Below are 19,002 nucleotides of genomic sequence, written 5' to 3'. Positions count from 1 at the left end.
CAATAGGGAAATGCGGAACATCTAATTTAACCTTTCAAGGAGACATATTTTAGAAGGCCGTGCATTTTACCTTAAGAAGATGAATTCCCTACGCAACCAACATTATGGGGACGAGGGAGTAGAAAAGAAGCATAGTTGAGAAAAATCAACTTAGAGAGTGTTCCACTTTTTCAAAAAGTAGGGTTTTGAAAAGGAAGGTAAATTTCAAGCTAAAAAATTATGTGTTTACGCAAATAATTTTTCTACCAATATGAATCTTGTTTGATAGATTTCATTGAGATCTTTTATACGGTGCAAAAAAAATCAAAAAATTATTTTTCATTTTCATTATATTTGAGTTTGAAAATTGAAAAAAAAGAACTTTTATAAAAAAAAGGGTTAGTGGAACACCCTCTTATAATCTTGCAAGCTAAAGCTGAAATTTATAATTGGCTCCAGTTTTGTGGAAAAGTAATGCATCATCCCGTGCCTAACAACCAATAGAGTAGTACAAAAAAAAAAGGGAAAAAAAGAATATGAAAGTTAACAAGAAATTCAAAGATGCCTGGATTATTGACAAACCTGAAAAATGTCATACATTTCGCCGAGGAGAGATTTGCCATGCCAATTTCGAACCATGAAGAACGGAGACACAATCTCAAGTACACCAACACAGGTGTGGCTGAAATGGTCGAACACTGGCACAGCCCAAGATGATTGAATCCCGCAAAGTAAAGCAAGGTCACGTTGTGGATACTCTTTAAGAGTGTAAAGCTCCACATTCGGAGTGGATTCAGGGAATTGATGGAGGAAGACACGGCCAGGAAGCCCAAGTTGTTCTTGTGCACACTCTGCATCTGCGTAGAAGGAGTTATACTCCCTACACATCCCCATCCTATACTCACAAAGCAGACGTGTGTAACCCGTGAATGTTGTTGTTGGACCAAGAGCAAAAGGTTGGAATTGAGTTGTAAGCAAAGTCCGCCCCTCGGATGTTTTTGTGGGTGCCCAAAATTGAACTAGGCACCAATTAAGTTCCTTCTTGGATAATCCTATCAGTTTTTGGAGAGCATATCTGATCAAGTCCGCAAAATTTTCTGGAAATGAAAATTGAGGTTGAGCCCCTAAAAAAAGAAGAAAGAAGAAAGCAAAGAGAGAAAGAGACAGAAGACTTGCCAAGTTGGCTCCAGAAAACCCATCCAAACCAATGTTGATGTGCATCAAATCGCCACCAGTTGAGTTGTTCCTTTTGTATGTATTCCTTGAAATCAGGAGGGAAATAGTCCTCCTCAACTCCAAGGATTGTATGGGCATCATCAACACTTCCGTCTATGGGCATCATCTTGAATTCTTTGCAGATGAATGAACCCAGTTGCCCCCTGGCTCACACTTCCCTCTATTTTCTATTATATAGGAGGATAGGAGTGGTACTTTCGTCACCGAGGAATTTTATTTATTCAACTGGTGCGGGGCCCAGCAGATGCATACCAGGGCGGCTCAGGCTCTCAATCCATTGATTTTCAAGGTATAATTCATGTCTAAGGACCAAAGGGCTCAGCTCAGGCACTCAATTCATCTCCATTTCCATCTACCCCCTTTCTAGTCTCTCTCACTTTATCAAACTCCCTTAACTTCATTGGAGATTCTTTTTAAGGGTACATAAACATGTGAAATGATTTTGCCGCTCCCTTTTTTTTTGTTAACGTCGTTATTCTGCAAGTGTATTTTTGCACCAAAAATATACTTGCAGGGGAGTGACGTTAACGAAAAAGGGATTGGCAAAATCAGCAACCTTAAATATTCATTATTTAATCAATTCATTTATATGTCTCTTCTTCTTTTTACCAATACTGTATTTACAGTTTGCGATGTGTTAGTATGTTAGTCAACATGAGATTCAAAGGCTGTTGATAGCACTGAACCCCAAATTCGCCTCCTGTGGGGCTCAACCTCCGCCTCCACTATGGAGGAAAGATGAGACAACCAACTTCACGAGGTATTTAAATGTTCGGTTTGGGAAGTTTAAAGAATATGAACTATTCGAGATCGACTCCTGATTTGCTTGACTAAAATTCGTTTGAGATCGATTTGCCTCATGACCAAGTCAATCTTAAATATATTTCTACAGCTCTTTAAATTTTCAAGCCAAATTTAAACAATTAAGTGTTCAACTCGTTCTATTGGTTTATCGGCCCTACTTTCCATAGGTGAAAAATTACACACAGATTACATAGATGAATCAAAAGTTGGACTTTCATATACCTTCACTTAATAAACAAAATATTTGACGCGTCATCAAGATATTTGATGCTAGAGTTTGGAAGTCATTGTATCACTTTCTGAAATGCTCAGAGCTATCTCATCTGAGTAAATTCAACATATCAGGAAGCGTCCAAAGAAAATCAATAAAGCAAATCAATAAACTACCATTCCCAGTAGTGTTTTGTTTAGCAGGGCGGCTCAAGTGGTCCACCTCTCCATTGATTTTCAAGGTTGGCAAATTCATGTCAAAGGACCAAAGGGCTCAGCTCGCAATTCATCTCCATTTCCATCCACCCCCTTTCTACTTGCTAGAACATGCGCGCTTCCCCTCTCTCTCACTTTATCAAACTCCCTTGACTTCATTGCAAGTGTCGTTTTAAGGGTACTTAAATATTCATTATTTAATCAGTTCATTTCGATGTTTTTTTTTTATATAAAAACCAATATTGTACGCAGTTTGCGTGGTGTTAGTATGTCAACAGAAAGTTCCGAGATTGTCCATAGTACTAAACCCCAAATTCGCCTTTCGTGGGGCTCGAACCTCCGCCTCCACTGTGGAAGAAGGATGAGACAACCAACTTCACTAGGAATTTAAATGTTCGGTTTGAGATCGAAGTTTAAAGAATACTCCCTCCGTCCCTTTTTAAGTGTCCTGCCGTGTAACTTCAACTTATTAAAAAGACATCATTATATCTTTCACATTAACTTTTTCCTCCACTTTTCCTACTTACCCATCATCATTACACTTTTACTCACTAACTTTTCAAAATGGAATTTATTTTTAGGGACAAAATAGACAATGCACAAACTTTTACCCACTAATTATTTTAGATCAACTCGTGATTTGCATGATTAAAATTCGTTTGAGATCGATTCGCCTCATGACCAAGTCAATCTTAAATATATTTCTAAAGCTCATTAAATTTTCAAGCCAAATTTAAACAAGGGAAAATTTCAAAATAGCACATGACCTTTTACACAAATCACGTATAGGCACTTGACCTTTTAATATTATCCAAAAAAATCTGATCTATTTAAAAACTCATCAAATTTTCACCCGCTGTTAACTTTTCATCCCAAAACAGACGGAAATGCTGAAATAGCCTACACCTGGCCATTTGGAGGGAAACCAATATACATTTTGGGGGGAAAAAACATTACTTATTTCTCCCACCAAAATCTACTTGTGGGGCCATTGAGTTCCAATAACAACTATTTTTACTTTTTCTATAACTTTTAGTTTAGTTTTTCTTTTCTTTTTTTCCCGTTTGTTAGTTTTGTGCCAACCTTTTGTAATTTATTGATTCGTCTCGACAAGACGAATCAGAAAAGTATATATATTTTATTTTTACCCAAATATTTTAGAAAATAACCACTTTTAAGTCAAAAAAATTGACTATTTCCCAAAATATTTGGGTAAATATATAAATTTTTTTTTTACTTTTGAATCAAAAAACAAAAAAATGGAAGCGCAAAACTAAGAAACACAGAAAAAATTCAAACAAGAACAAAATTAGAAGTCATAAAAAAAGTTAAGTAGAATGGGAATGTCCCAAAATTCCTAAACATCTTCTTCTTCTCCTTCATTTGCCTCACACCATCTTAAGTTCTACCGAAAAAAATGGCTCACAAATTTGATCCCCAAAATGTGCAATAACCAGTTCAACAAAAACATACAGTTGGACTTTCATCTACCTTCACTTAATAAACAAAAGAAAGTGCATTCATCAAGTATAAAAATTTGAAAATTAGTAACTTTTTAAAAGAGTAGTACACGACGGCAGTGTTATCATAAAAGAGATTTTGACAACATGCAAGGGAGAACGATGATCAAATTTGCCCACACTATTGTCTTATATACATCATAAATTAATTGAGTGATTAAAATTATGGAGGCTGTTAATGCCACAGAGGGTTTTGTTTGTGCCACTGGAATTAATTCTACACCATTCAAATATGCCTCAATTGCCCTCCCTTGTTATCTGCTACTAATTTGTTTTGACTTCTCCCTAACCATTTAACTTTCCTAAACTACCCCCTCGGTGACTTTCCTTTAATCCACAAACAAATCTCACTTTGAATCTTTTTCATTCCTAATCCAATTTAATACTCCACTGTCACAAGATCAACCAAAATCTTTTCTTCTACATAGAATAACTTCCTAAAACTCCTCCTTCATCTTAAAAAAATTCTGTCCTCTACATACACAAAAAAACGTCACCTTCACTCCATTTCTTCATCAATATTCAAGGTATTTCTTTATCATTTTTTTTTTTTGTGATTCTGTTAATAGACTACCATATCATCATCCTCTCCTATGTGTTTTTAGGAATTTATGTTATTTTCGTAACTTCATTTTTGATTAAGTTGATAATCTTCCTTGAACTTTTTCTTATGTCAATTTAATGATTTGCAGAATGGATATTGAACAAGCAATTGAATGTGTCATTGGAATTTCAAGTGATCGAATTGAACAAGAAAGAATCGTGGCAGAAGGTAACGAAATGGAAGAAAATAGACAAAATGACATACTTGGACAACTTGGATGGAAATTTCAATCCCGTGAAGAGCTTCTTGGTACTCTTAGAGATTTTTTCTCAATGCAAGGGTATGCAATATCTATCAAAAATTCCAAAAAGAACGAATATGTTATCATTGGTTGTGATAGGGGAGGACGTTATCGCAATAAATGGCATGTTCCGATAGAGCGTCGACAACGGAAGACGGCAACTCGTCTTATAGATTGTCCTTTTCAAATTTACAGTAAGAGACATGCAGATAGCTTTTGGGTTCTTGAAGTGAAGAATAGTTCACATAATCATGAACCTTCAAGTGATATGTCTGGACATCCTTCTTGTCGTCGTTTGTCAAAAGAAGAGATCATGAGCATTGAAAAGATGACTAGATCGGGGGTACCACCACGCCAAATACTTTCTTCACTTCGACAAGGGAATCCAAAACTTCAGGCAATATCAAGAACAATCTACAATATGAAGGTTAAACTTAAAAATGACAACTTGGCCGGACGAACTATAAGCATTATTTGAAGAGCTTTGTCAAGGTGATTTTACTTTTTATGTTGCACATGATCAAAATGGTCATTTGACGCATTTATTTTTTGCACACCCTTCTTCCATTGCATTGACAAGGAGCTATACAACTGTTTTTGTGATGGATTGCACTTACAAGACTAATAGATACAAGATGCCACTACTTGATATCGTTGGAGTTTCAAGTTTTAACAATTCGTTTTACTCATGCTTTGTATTCTTGGCAAAAGAGGGAGAAGAAGATTACGTTTGGGCTTTACAAATATTTAGAAAAATATTGGGTCCCGCTTGTTATCCTACTGTCATTGTGTCTGATAGGGAATTGGCCTTGATGAATGCTATAAAGGTTGTCTTCCCAACGACTACTAACCTTTTATGTGTATGGCATATTGAGAAAAATATTTTGGCGAAGTGCAAGTCTCATTTTAAAACTCAAGAGGATTGGACCACATTTTTAGATACTTGGAACGAGGTGATAAGCTCTCCAGAAGAAGGGGCATTTGATGAAGCTTGGAAATTATTTGAACTACTCTACAATGAGAAGGAGTACGTGTTAAGCTATATTCAAAGGACATGGCTTCCATTTAAAGAACGATTTGTAAAAGCAAGGACTGAAAAGTGTGCTCATTTTGGAAATCGTGTTTCTTCGAGGGCAGAAGGTGCTCATGGAAAATTGAAGAAATATTTGCAAGTTTCAACCGGTGATCTCCATCAAGTGAAGAACAAGATATGCCTTGCGATTGAGAATGAATTTAAAGAGATAAATGCTCAACTCTCAAGTGCGAAGATTCGAATACCTCACAATTGCAACATTTCTTTCTTTAAAGAAATCATCAATCGTGTGTCAGTGTATGCTATGCGAGAGATACTTAAACAATATGAAATGGTTAAACATGGGACAATGCAGCCAGTTTGCACGGAACACTTCATGGCAACAATGGGTCTCCCTTGTGCACATAAGATGATTGATTGGAAAGGTAAGGCACTACCTCTTGATGCAATATACTCACAATGGAGGATTGCTATGATATCCCTTACTTGTTCTGATGGTGGAGAAACCAGTGGGGAAGTATTCAAAGGATTGATCCATGAGTTAGAAAATAAATATATATGAAGCATGGCCTCCAACTCAAAAGGAACGCGCTCAAGAGAGGATTTCTCGACTTGTAAATCCATCACTTCCATTACTTTTTGAGCCAAATGTTCAATGTCCTAAAGGACGTCCATCGGGGTCAAAGAAAGGCAAGGAATCTGGGTCAACAAAACGAAATCCTTCGAAGTTTGAGATCGTGGATGCAACTAAACGAAAATGTAGCATTTGTAAAGGTGTTGGTCACGATAGTCGAACATGTCCGCAAAAATTTGGAACAAATGAGTTTAATGCAAGTCATATAGCTAATCCAAATGATGATGGACCGACTATGATATATATAATTACTACAACAAATAGAGGTTTTAATAGCATTATTTTATAGCGTTTTTTTATTAATGCTATGGTAGTGGTGGCAACAACAGCGTTGCTGCTATTGTATGACACGGAGAAAGCCGGAAGTGAAACAATAGCGTTTCATTAATTATATTATAGCGTTCCATCCAAATTCCAATTTAGGGCAGGAATCTCTCTCCACTCTGCCGCCTTAAAAACACACGCGAACTCAAAATTTTCACCGAATCCTTGTCACACAGATCTCCCTCTCTTTTCTTGAGAATTGGTTTCGGCTTCTGCTGGATATATAGATCAAGCGTTCAGTCACGAGTTCAATCGTGAGTTCTTCTTTCATGAGCAAGGGTTTCAACTTTCAATCGTAAGTTCTTCCATGATTTGTTCTTTCTCCTCTCTTGTTATGCGATCTAGCTAACACTCAGTTTAAATGTACGAAACCCTTTTTCTGCTCGATCCCTCGTTCCTCCACAGAAAGAAGCAAATCGCCATGACCTATTGCACCAGTTGAAAGCAAAAAGCCGTCGAACGGAGAAGCCCTAACCAGGTTCACTTTGATTTTTTCCTAGATTTTTGCCCAAATACAAACTAGGGGTTTAATATTCTCTCTTATTTGCTTATCAAAGGTTATGAATTTTTAATTTTGCTCAGCCGTCATCTTCCACGACCACTGGGTTCGCCATGGCTACTCGACGACCTTCATCTTCGGCGAGTCTCTGGCCCTGCCTGTACGCCTCTCTCTCTCTCTTATTGCTATGTACCTCTTTCTGTACCTTTACAAATGTGTTGATTTTGTGTCGATTTAGGGTTCATTGTTTTGATTTTGCAGACTAATTTGGTACTTTGCATTCTCGCGCAGACAGAATTTCCCTAGTGCCCAAATCGCCTCTCGCCAGTCCATCTCTGTAAGTCTCTTTCTCTATCTCCTTCGTATTCGGCATTTCCCTCACTAAGCAGTTCTGCAAATTCAATTTGGAGAGACTAATAAGCTAGTATTAGCACCTCCCAGAAAGTAATTTCCTAATTTGTTTGTCTTTTGTCTTTTGGGAATACAATTGAGTCCAAACCTGACTTCACTACTCAGCACATTTGATTTCTTTGTTTGGATTATTGTTGTTTCTATGTCACTCTCAAGTCACATGCTCAATTCAAGGGTTCCAGTGATGGTTCCACAACAAAGACATGTGAGCTGATGGGTAGTGAATAGTTTTGGCCCAATTGTATTCCCAAAAGAAAATAAGCCAAGCAAATTAGGATATTGCTTCCCACTTCCCAACATGGGAAGTCATTGTAGTAACAGTTTGTTTCTCCAAATTGGTGGTTGTTTTTGTTGCTACAAAATAAAAAAAAAATGCAGGTTTGAATCTGTATTCAGACTCTTTGTTCCACTTAGAACTCGTACGTTGGGTACTTTGCCTCAAATAATGCAACCTGAAATGATTTAAGATTCAAAAACATTGGATTGGTGACCCAACTGTTCTTATTTGACCCTCATTTTCTTCCAAAAGAGGCAGTGGTTATACCCCACTAAGTTGCTAAGGAAATTGTAACAAACTCAATTGCCCAAAGGAAAATTTGTATCCCCATGGCGCCAGCACCTTTAGGGGAGAAATCCTGTTGCTCTGGGGCTAACAGTTGGAGATGTTAACTACGTAAGACCAATGGTATATTGCAAGCATACCTACAAAATCTAAATGAAAACTTGGTGGGTTTACATGTTTCAGTTAGTTATTGCGATAGTCACCTTAATCATTTAATTTGGTTTTTGGTAATACAATTATGCGAAGGAATTGAAAAAAGTTGACTGGTCCATGCACCATATTCATCTTCAACTAATCTGTTGTTGTTTTTTTTTTTTTTTGGTTATGGTCCATTCACCAAATGCACCAAATTCTCATTGATTTTTGACTTTCTCTTGTAGCTTTCACATTACTGTATAATGTATACTGAGTGTCCATCACTGTTTACCCTAAAGCCCAAACAACACATCAGCTGGGGTCAAATACTTAATAAAGAGCTAGGGATTTACCCCCATAGTCAGTTTTTAGTCCATCTTTGCTTTTTTATGAGCAAACTGATTTTGTCATAATCCTAGTGTAACATTACCAGTGGATTTATGCTAGTTATACTTCTTGAATGTAAATGTTCAGCAAATTGTGGTCTATTGGTCGTTACTGCCTTAAATGGATAGGTGTTTGACTCTTTGTTGCCTGCAGTGTATAGCTGATTTTGATTTTCTTTCTTTGGTTCACCATTTGAAGTCTGTTTTTGGTTTACCTTGCATCTTTGTTCCACTTTAATTAATATTACACTGTTACCTTTCCATGATTATTCCTTGAAGCTGAAATGGCAAGGAGACAAGCTTTGTTTCCTGGAGACTCTGAGTTCCAGCACCTGCTTCACATATTCAGGTATATTTGTTAAGTGTTGGCTAGTTACTTGCTTTCCTGTAGTAGAAACCCTGGTAGGCAGCCAGGCTGGTGTCCTGACTTATACTTCTCTTAGATTTTGGTTATGGTCCTGAAGCAATTTAGAGCAATTTGGTTCGGGCCTATGCTATGCTATTTATCCAAGTCATCCAGTGGTCCGGGCCTATGCTATGCTATTTATTGTGTTATTCTAGAACTGATTGGTACATAACATGTGGGTTGAAGTTATGTGGAGCAAAGGGTGTTTCCATTGTCGCTAGCGGTTTATTGGATTATGAGAATCAATGTATAGCAATTCGTAATGAAATTCAAGTCCAATAGCATCTGCTTTCGGTTGCACTTGTTTTTGTGGTCTTAAGTAGCATAGACATTGAGATTGGGGGGACACAAACAGTAACAGAAGAGTTGATTTCTATCCCAATATTTTTTGAGTATTTGGTGTCCTGTAATTCGTCATGCATTGTAAGGACAGGTTGAGTGGGAGAGGGAGAGTTGATGTTCATTTACAAAGTTTTGGGTAGAAAAGGAAGCTGAAGGTCATCAGATAAAACTTTTTTTGAAATTTCTTTGGATGGAAGATACATCAATATAAAAGTCAGTAAGATGATGGTGGTTCACTTCTCTTTGATATTAGACACACAAATGGTCATTATTACAGCTTTTGTTTCATAGCATTACCTTCATTACAGTAGTAGCCACAGATTGCACTTGCACAATAGTGCATTCTGAATCCATTTCCGATTACCATTTACAAACGGGCTCTTGACCTCTTGTACATGCATTGTTGAAGGATGATGGGAACACCAACGGATAAGCAGTGGCCAGGAGTCAGTTCTCTACAGGACTGGCATGTGTATCCCCAGTGGGAGCCTCAGAACTTGGCATGTGCCGTTCCAGCATTGGAACCTGATGGTCTCGATCTTTTATCGATAACGACTTAATGCTCGAATTTCGCTTCTTTTAGGTGCTTTATATCCACAAGAAGCTGGGACTTGCTATTCTTTTGCTTAGTATTGTTATAAATTTCTTTTTTATATATTAGTATAGATAGATTATAGTCATGCCTTGAAATATGAAATATGAAATATGATGAGATTTTTAGTATTGTTATAAATTTCTGGCTAAGTGTTGAAGTGAAAGTCTCCAATGAAAACCAGTAGTTTGATTCTTCTTTTGTGGTGACTAGTATGATTTTACGAGAAGCAGTTCAGTGTGTGTTTACTCTCTTTTCATTTGAGAAGTTTTATATGGAATCCCATACTCGATTAGAAATCCGTCAGAATACTCTTACATGATTCTAGTACTGTGGTTTCTTCCATTTTGGAAATGATTTTTGGAGCAGTTAATCTCAATGATTTTGGTTTATGTGTTAACTGGATCAAATGTGGGCTACTGCCACCTCTTATTACTGTTGAGATCATCTTTGCAATGTTAATTTCAGGAAGTACTAGCTGCCGATGTCACAGATCATATCTTTGCAATTGTTTTCTTCGGACTTCTACTACGTGCTACATCTTTTCGGGGATGATTTTTGCTGGTACAACTTCTAATACAACTTCAACCTACGGGCATGTTTCTCATATTTTGGAGGGTTTCAAGTAGCCCATTTATGTGGTTGGCTTTGGGAGCAGAAAGGGTATAACCTCGGTAAAGAAGCAAGCTTCAAGTAAAGAAAATCTGCGGAATGAGATGGTTGGCCAAGTGCATGATTACATTTTCAGGAAAATAGAATTGCATTAGTTATTTTTTAATGAGTCCAATTAGTTGGGCTCTTTTATGTAGTTTTTTGTTGGGAAATTGTTTTCCAAGCTAATGTAATGAATCTTTATTGTATATTGACATTTGGATATAGTTGGTGTTGAATGGAATAAATCATTTTTGTTTCTTAAATAAAATTACCATGATTTTATTTGCAAATGCTAATATATTGGTATTTATTGAATTTTTTTTAAAAATGCAAAAAATTGGCTAATATAGCATTGCTAAGACGTTGTAGAAACTTAACATTCAATAGCGTTTTTAAAACGCTGTAAAAACTTAACATTCAATAGCGTTTTTAAAACGCTGTAAAAACTTTACATTTTATAACGTTCTTCAAACGCTGTAGAAACTTTACATTCTATAGCGTTCTTCAAACGCTGTAGAAACTCTACATTCTATAACGTTCAAAAAACGCTGTCTTATGTCTAAGACTTTTAACAACATTGGCTAATACAACGTTTGGAAAAATGCTGTATATATCATTTAATAGCGTTTTTCAAACGCTGTAAAATGTGATTTTTCTTGTATGTGATTGACCTACACACAATTTCTACTTCAAGTAACTGCTTTTGGTTGGATGATTGAATGGTAAGTTTAATTCTTTGTCCATTGTTTTGCTTAATTTGTTTTTGTCTTAATTTTACTTGAAAAAAACTTACAATTCTATATACCCCATCCGCCGATCTCTAAATAAATGTTTCCTATGAAACGACGTGTAATTTTTGAAAAAAAAAATAAAGTACTTTCGTGCATAATTTTTTCAATTTTCTTTGCACCAAATTGAAGATCTAATGAGTTCTTTAATTCACTGCGAAGAAATTGAAAAAAAAATTATGCACGAAAGTACTTTATTTTTTTTTCAAAAATTGCATGTCTTTTTGTAGGAGATACTTATTTAGGGATGAAGGGAGTACTAAGTTTTCCAAAATTTGAAAGGATCTATGTTATAACAATTTTCTTTTCCCCACAGGCAATAGAAGACATCTTTCCCGTCAATAAAGATTGTCAAGGGCTAAATGAAGGACGCATTACAACTTTTCCTTGGATTATTTTTTTGGAACTTCATAGTTCATTTCTGGTTAATTTGTAATGTTTCATAGAGTGCATCTTTAATTGTGGACAAGAATGTTAATTTTGATTTCTAATAGTTTCTGGTTATGTCTTGCCAATGGTGTTTTGCTATTGACCTGGAGTATTAAATTGGATTAGGAATGAAAAAGATTCAAAGTGGGATTTGTTTGTGGATTAAAGGAAAGTCACCGAGGGGGTAGTTTAGGAAAGTTAAATGGTTAGGGAGAAGTCAAAACAAATTAGTAGCAGATAACAAGGGAGGGCAATTGAGGCATATTTGAATGGTGTGGAATTAATTCCAGTGGCACAAACAAAACCCTCCGTGGCATTAACAGCCTCCTAAAATTATATCCGTTTGTATTCCCAAACGACATTTTAAAAAAATATAAAACCTGTACTTCTGCCTTGGCTAGATTTGGTTATATGGATTAGCTGCACATGGGAATTTACTCACCCTTTGACACAGCTGCACCTAGTTGTATGGAATCATAAAAATAAAAATAAAATCTTTCTAATCTTGTCCTAAGTTACATCATCCTCGCTTGCTTTTACGTCCTTTTAAGGGATGATGGCTGACCACCATCTCCTCATTAAACCACACGGCTCTAGTTTTCCTTGATTTGTTGTTTTCTCTTTATAGAAAATCTTGCTTATTTGCAGATTGTTGGCACGAAATAAATCCTCCGATAGGATACATTGATGGAGAAATTTGATATTTTTTTTTCATTATCATGACAAAATGGTCCTACCAGCAGGCTGCTTAAGTGCTAACTTCAAAATTCATATTCTTGCTCATCGAAGTAGGCATTATAGACATTGAAATATCTACTCATTTGGAAATATCACCGAAACATTACGAGGGGCAGATGATAGATTTGGTGCATAATGGTTCTCAAGGAACCTACTACAGAAATGCTATGGACAAAGAAAATTTATCCTGAAACTATCCCGAAAAGATCAACTAATGGTTGAGATTCACTTTGATGTGTATGATACAATCATCAAAGTGATTCTCAACCATGGATTGCTGTTTTCGGGGTACTTTCGGGGTAAGTTTTCTTTGTACCTAGCATTCCCCAACCTACTATGTTCAAAGCAAATCAAATAGCTTTACACAGACGCATCGTTTTGCCATAACAAGGAATAACCCGTCTACAACTAAAACATCATATCGCAGTCAAACTTCATCCTAAGATAATTAAGAAAAACGATTACACAGCATTCGCTCTACAAGGCATTTTACTTGTACCAAGAAAAAAGCATAACCACTCAGTTTTTACAACAGTGAAATTAGGTAAATCAATCTCGAATAGGAAAAAAATGATTAGTTACTGAAACAAACATTAAGCATTAGCTTCCGCGGATGAATCCTCTTTCCCTTTTGGGGGACAAGAAAGTGCAGGTTTGATATTTTTGATTCTGAATAGAGTCAAAATGTGGAATTCTTGGGATGGATCGTGAAATTATAGGTACATATGACTCATTATACTTGTCAAAAAATTTAAAAATAAAATGCTTGACTCATATTGTGGTTTTATCCTGTTTTGTATTGACTAACTATGTTGCATAATTAAAGACTTTCTGATTTTAACTAATGCCTGTGCTTCTACAGTTCTACTAGTCATAAGGGGAGCTGCAACATTAGTACGACACATTTATCGATTTAGCATGTAATTTTGAAAGGCTTAATTACAAGAACACCCGCTTAACTATCACTTTTTGGTAACTTCACCCCCTTAACTACCAAATTCCCCAACTACACCCCCTTAAGTTTAACTACCAAATTCGAGCAACTTTACCCCCTCCCATTTTCCGTCCAATTCTATTAGGAATTTGGATGGAAAATTGCAAAGTCAGATGGAAAATTAATTCAACATACCAAAATGCACTACTAGTACTTCTAAAATCATCTCTGCTTATTTAAGCCATTATTATTCGGCACCCAACATACAGTCTATTAGAAACTTGTGTTGGAAATTTATTATTTTAATATTAAATTTCTGTACATCTTCTGGTGCTAGACTTTTACAAGTCACATGTATATCTGCGTGAGAGGCTCTTATCTTAGCGGTTATTTGGATATCTAGGCAAATCTAGAAAGAATCGGAAGCATATCTTTCATATCTATCCATATCTAGCAAATCTATCCATATCCAAGTGGATTTAGTCATTAATGAAAAAGATATAGTTTGGATTCATATCTATCCTATGAGATTTAGTCGAAAAGATATAGTTTGGATTCTTTCTTGCCTATATAAGGCTTGCTTGAGTGAAGCAATCCAAGCCCAGAAAGCCAAGAGTAATGCAAAGCCTTTTCCAAAACACTTACTTCTTCCATACTCAATTCTTCCTTCTATCTTTGTTCTCTTAAAACCAGTGAGTTTTAATATGTACGTGAGAGTTTTGGGCAAAGTGTAAGGGTGTTCTTTTGTGGAGCTTTGGGTTCTCCTACTTGTGCAGAGTGGGTCCAAACCATATGATAAATTATTGGGCTGTTTATATCCTGGAGGAGACAAGTCAAAAATTTTCTACTGCACCGGTTTGTAACCGTAGAGGGCTTGAATCACCTTAAAGAGAGCGAGATTTCCGCAACTCAGCCTGTTAATTTGTCCATTATAATTTTGTTCTTTGGTGTAAATTATTGTAATATCACCAAGAACTTGAATATGAGTTATTGCGGTCTCTGATGTATTAATTCTGACTCTTGATTTATGTATTTTATCTTAAGCTTGTTTGTCGCAGAAACAAGTTAGCTGCGGTTTAGAATATGGTTGAATGTGAGACACAAAGGTTCCATGTCAAGGCTGATTTTCACATCACAAATTAAAATGACAAAAGTTATAAGTTATCTGTTGATTCTACCAATACCATGGAAGTTAATTTATTCAGTTTCTTTGCATCCCATGTAGAACTGTACATCTCCATCTTTTAGTTTTGCAACTACCATTCTGTGAGGTTTATCTTACTCCACTTTGAACGTGTCTCGCATGTTTCCGAGACATGTCCAGCATGTGTCCAAAGCATGTCTGACTGAAAAAAAATTAAAAAACGGTCTGACTAAAAAAGAAACATGCCTAACTTAGAAAAAATAATTAAATGCTTGGACACATATATTTTACATGCCAAGGATGTGTCGGCCATGTTCGACATGTCTCCAATGCGGAGGATAGAAAAGGCCCAAAAACATGTCCTCAGTGCATTTTGGTTATTTGAACAACAAAAAGGAGGACGAAACAAAACAAAAGGGGGGAAAACTGATCTTTGGTGCAGCAGTCCCATCAACACCATTTTCTTTATCAATTATGATTAAGTGAGATAGGATGCAAACCTTTTCCAAAAAATAAAGAATCAAAGAGAAGATGCAGCCCGACAACGCAAGAAGAGAAGGCAACCTTGAAACGGTCGGGGAGCCCCTCTCTCTCTCCCTGAAGCTGGGGGAGTGCACCAGGATTGGGTCGCCGGTGGTGGTGGGAAGTGGAATCGTGGTGGCAGGAGTTCATGGGATTCCCTCTCTCTCTTCTCTTTTCTCTTATTTTGAATCTTTTTCGTGAAAGTGGTGGGAAGGAGAATTGGAGAAGGGGAAAGCGCCGACTGTAAGGGCTGGTTTTTTTTTTATTTTTAAAAACCAAAACGACATCGTTTTGACATTTTTGTGTAGGAGAGGTTGTATGTGTGGCATTTTTTACAAGGGCACGTCACTCTAATCAAAATATTCCTCAAAACAAAGAATAAAATGCAATTTACAATCAGCTGTGAGCTTAGTTTACTCAACAAATTTCTCTTCAATACAATTTACAGTTATATTTTACCAAAATGAGGTGGTTCACTTTAATTGGTCTTTTCCGTAAGGCCCGCAAGAAATTAACTGAATTACTTCAGTCAGTATATTGCCGGCTTTACGGAAAAGATCAATTAAAGCAAACCACCTCTTTGCTGACCTTTAACTTGAATAGAAGTGAGATAAGAATTTCTCTATTTTCAAAAATGATGTCTCCCTTCGTAATAATCACAGGTTTACAAAGAGAGAAATGCTACGTGCAAAGAAAGTTGGCAAAGAAAGACCCTTAAAGTATACATGAACGGCTCAGATGCACTGCACAGTGAATCTGAGTCATTCATGTACACTTTAAGGGTATTTCTTTGCCCATTTTCTTTATCCCTAGCATTCCTCTTACAAAGAAATGACTAAACAGCCCACCAAAGTCTACTACATTTGCAAACGCACCATAAAACAAATATAGAGACAAAACCTAGCTGAAGGAAACATCTCCGAACTGAAGGAATTGCGAACAAGACAGCAAGGGAGGACGACTCATCCGTGCACAGTTGAATTTCCAGAAAACGTGTAGGGTTTCTTTGTAGGGATCTTGAGGGATTGTTGAATATTAAAACACTTGCATCTTTAGAGAGAAAAAAATTCTGGTGCTTATTTGGTACCACATGGCACCCAAGAGATACCCAAGACCACTTGGTTGACTTCTTGCTAATCTCGGATTTTTGAGCACAAGATTGTCCTTAATTTTTTATAGGAATATGATGCCGTCAAATTCTTATTTCTTTTGTCTCTGTAATATTTTCAAAGATTAATAAAAAAAAATACCATTAAAAAAAGAGAGAGATACCCAAGATCAATCACCATTTGTCATACCCGTAAGTTACGTAAAAGACCAAGACAATAGTAATTGACTTCACTATATAAACCAATCATATTGACGATGAGTATCATCATATGACGAATACCACATTTGCCAAAATCTCTCCAAATCTTTAGATAAGATCATATTTCTAAAATATTTTGGGGGTCAAGGATTTTATGGTACAGAGAATATACGTGTGGTGCTCCTGTGAAATTAATGATGAGATTATATTTCTAAAATATTTTGGGGGTCAAGGATTTTATGGTACAGAGAATATACATGTGGTGCTCCTATGAAATGTGGTGCTCCTATGAAATTAATGATGTCAAGAAAGATGTAAACCGAAGGTTCCACCACATTACCTTTATTTGGTTCATCTACTTTGGCTGAATGGTGTCCCCTTAGGCTTATGCTTAAAGCAATATAATTAAGAGCGCGGAATGTTGTTCGGTAGTTATTTTAGTTTTGCTTTCTGTTTCTGGGTTCCTTCCATAGCTTTGAAGCTTTGTGATGTAGGACAAAAATGGAGAATTTTTGTATTTTATTTTTATTGTTTTAGAATAAGATTTTGATTAGGAATATTTTCGTTTATGTTAGAATTATTAACTTTCCGTATTTAGTTTGATTTTGATTTCTACCTTTATTAGGATTCTTTGTCTACAAGAATTAGGATTTTATTTTAATTAATTAGGAAATATCTTTTATTTAATGCCGCTTGTTTTGGCATGATTTTATTATTTCTTTTACAGTAGGATTTCTAGGGTTAGGGTCTTATAAAAAGGGCTGTAACCTATTCAATTATAAAACTTTTATAACTTTTATCAATAATATTCAGAGATTTTCTCTTTCTTTCTTGTGCGCAAGAATTGCTCATTGCGACGAGTTGTTTATCTCGTTTGGACTAGTACGCTAACTAGTCTCTCGTGAATTTCGCTGCGTCAAGTGGTATCAAAGCAAGGCTTTGCCTGGTTCGATGGCACCAAACAAAGTTGAAGACACACCCATTGACGTTCGTCGTGGTGAAGTATTTAACAAGACTCGCACCAAGGGATTTGCCCATGGTCAATCTGTTAAACGCAAAGTTGATAGGAACCGCGTTGAGGGATTTGCCCGCAACCAACCTATTAATCAAAACGTCTCCAGAAGATATTCTTATTATCAACTTGATAGTGAGGATGAATCTGAAGACGAGTTATTTGAGGATTATTATGGATATCAGTCGAATAAGCGATACTCAAGGTTTGAAGGGTTTTATCACATAGATGACGACTTTTCAACTTTTCAGGTACAACCAATAATTCTTAGTTTTAATGGGTATTGCCATCCTGAGAATTTAATTTATTGGTTTCGTAAAGTTGATAAGTTTCTTGAGTATATGGAAATTCCAGAAGAAAAGAAAGTTAGATACGTGACACTACAAGAAAAAACACATTTGGCGACCAACTTTCGACCAAATTATTTTTTGTCGCTGATTGTCAACTTTTGGCGACTAAAATATTTTTGGTCGCCAATCGTAGACATTTGGCGACTAAATTCTTTTTTGTCGCCGATTTTGTAGACCTTTGGCGACTAAAACATTTTTAGTCGGCGAAGTGCTATCATTTGGCTACCAATGATCATTTGGTCGCCAAAAACAAACAATTGGCGACCAACCAATAGTCGGCAAAGAAAAACATTAGGCGACAAAAATATTAGTCGGGAAAAGCTACCAATTGGCAACTAAATTCGTTTTGTCGCTGTTTGTGTGAACCTTTGGCGACTAAAATATCTTTAGTCGGCAAAAGGCTACCATTTGGCTACCAAAGGTCATTTTGTCGCCAAAAATTTATATATTATATTATAATAAACTTATATACTTATTCCATCTACTTAACCGAAGTTTAACCCATATTTCACCGTTAACTCCCTAATTAAATCTCACTTTTTTATAAAAAAAATGGCAACTCCTTAAATCTAATGTTAAATGCTACCGAAGTAACAAAAAAAAGAAACTCCTTAATTAAATCTCACTTTTCTCCTTACACTTTTTTTAAAAAAAAAATTCAATTTCTCCCCTCTTCCATATATTCTCAGCAAAGCAAAAAAAATAATAAATGCTCCTATGAATGGAGAAAACCTTAAACCTTCATTTAAAATAAGGAAGAGGAAAAATCTAATAGAATTTATCCAATTAACTCTTCCGCTAATCTTTACAAGAATCAATCAAATTGCATAATCTTGTTATTCAATGAATCATATATAGTCCAACTTCTAGCCACTATAAAATGAGTTACCGATATCATTTTTCCCATCTACACCGATGAAAATATTTTTCAATTGCGGCATGACATTGTTGGAATTCAAACGGCAATGACATTTTTGCTCTGGACTCT

At 36.0% G+C, this 19,002-nt stretch overlaps 2 protein-coding genes and 1 long non-coding RNA gene across 8 annotated transcripts in view; 2 read left to right on the top strand and 1 right to left on the bottom strand.

Moving 5' to 3' along the window:
- Positions 1-19,002, bottom strand: part of LOC131317967 (protein NLP7-like) — a 67,116-nt gene that overhangs the window by 9,731 nt on the left and 38,383 nt on the right. For 2 of the 4 annotated variants that reach the window (XM_058347707.1, XM_058347709.1), the window contains exon 1: positions 562-1,449. The exons of 1 other annotated variant lie outside the window; for it this stretch is intronic. In XM_058347707.1, the coding sequence (XP_058203690.1) occupies positions 562-1,296 (735 nt within the window). In that variant the 5' untranslated portion in view covers positions 1,297-1,449. Of the gene's footprint in view, positions 1-561; positions 1,450-19,002 lie in introns of those variants that run through there. One more of the 4 variants, XM_058347708.1, reaches the window with a different exon arrangement.
- LOC131317991 (uncharacterized) overlaps positions 784-19,002 on the top strand; it is an 81,341-nt gene continuing 63,122 nt past the window's right edge. Inside the window, exon 1 of the long non-coding RNA XR_009197462.1 lies at positions 784-904. This is a non-coding gene — a long non-coding RNA (uncharacterized LOC131317991). The remainder of the gene's footprint in view (positions 905-19,002) is intronic.
- LOC131317987 (uncharacterized) lies at positions 6,845-11,056 on the top strand. 3 transcript variants are annotated; one of them, XM_058347741.1, is made up of 6 exons: positions 6,845-7,096; positions 7,207-7,279; positions 7,384-7,460; positions 7,592-7,637; positions 9,074-9,143; positions 10,603-11,056. In XM_058347741.1, exons 3-6 carry the CDS (start codon positions 7,414-7,416, stop codon positions 10,761-10,763), a joined length of 324 nt encoding a protein of 107 aa, XP_058203724.1. In that variant the 5' UTR covers positions 6,845-7,096; positions 7,207-7,279; positions 7,384-7,413; the 3' UTR covers positions 10,764-11,056. The 3 variants fall into 3 exon arrangements, 2 of the variants coding, with proteins under 2 accessions (XP_058203724.1, XP_058203723.1); XM_058347740.1 differs by having other exon boundaries at positions 6,899-7,096; positions 7,562-7,637; XR_009197461.1 differs by lacking the exons at positions 6,845-7,096; positions 7,207-7,279; positions 7,384-7,460; positions 7,592-7,637; positions 10,603-11,056 and adding an exon at positions 9,952-10,187 and having other exon boundaries at positions 8,531-9,143.

The sequence above is a fragment of the Rhododendron vialii genome, chromosome 2a (genome assembly GCF_030253575.1).
Source record: "Rhododendron vialii isolate Sample 1 chromosome 2a, ASM3025357v1".
NCBI classification, from domain to species: domain Eukaryota; kingdom Viridiplantae; phylum Streptophyta; class Magnoliopsida; order Ericales; family Ericaceae; genus Rhododendron; species Rhododendron vialii.
The sequence above is the reverse complement of the archived record's forward strand: the minus strand, read 5'-3'. Positions and strand labels throughout refer to the sequence as shown.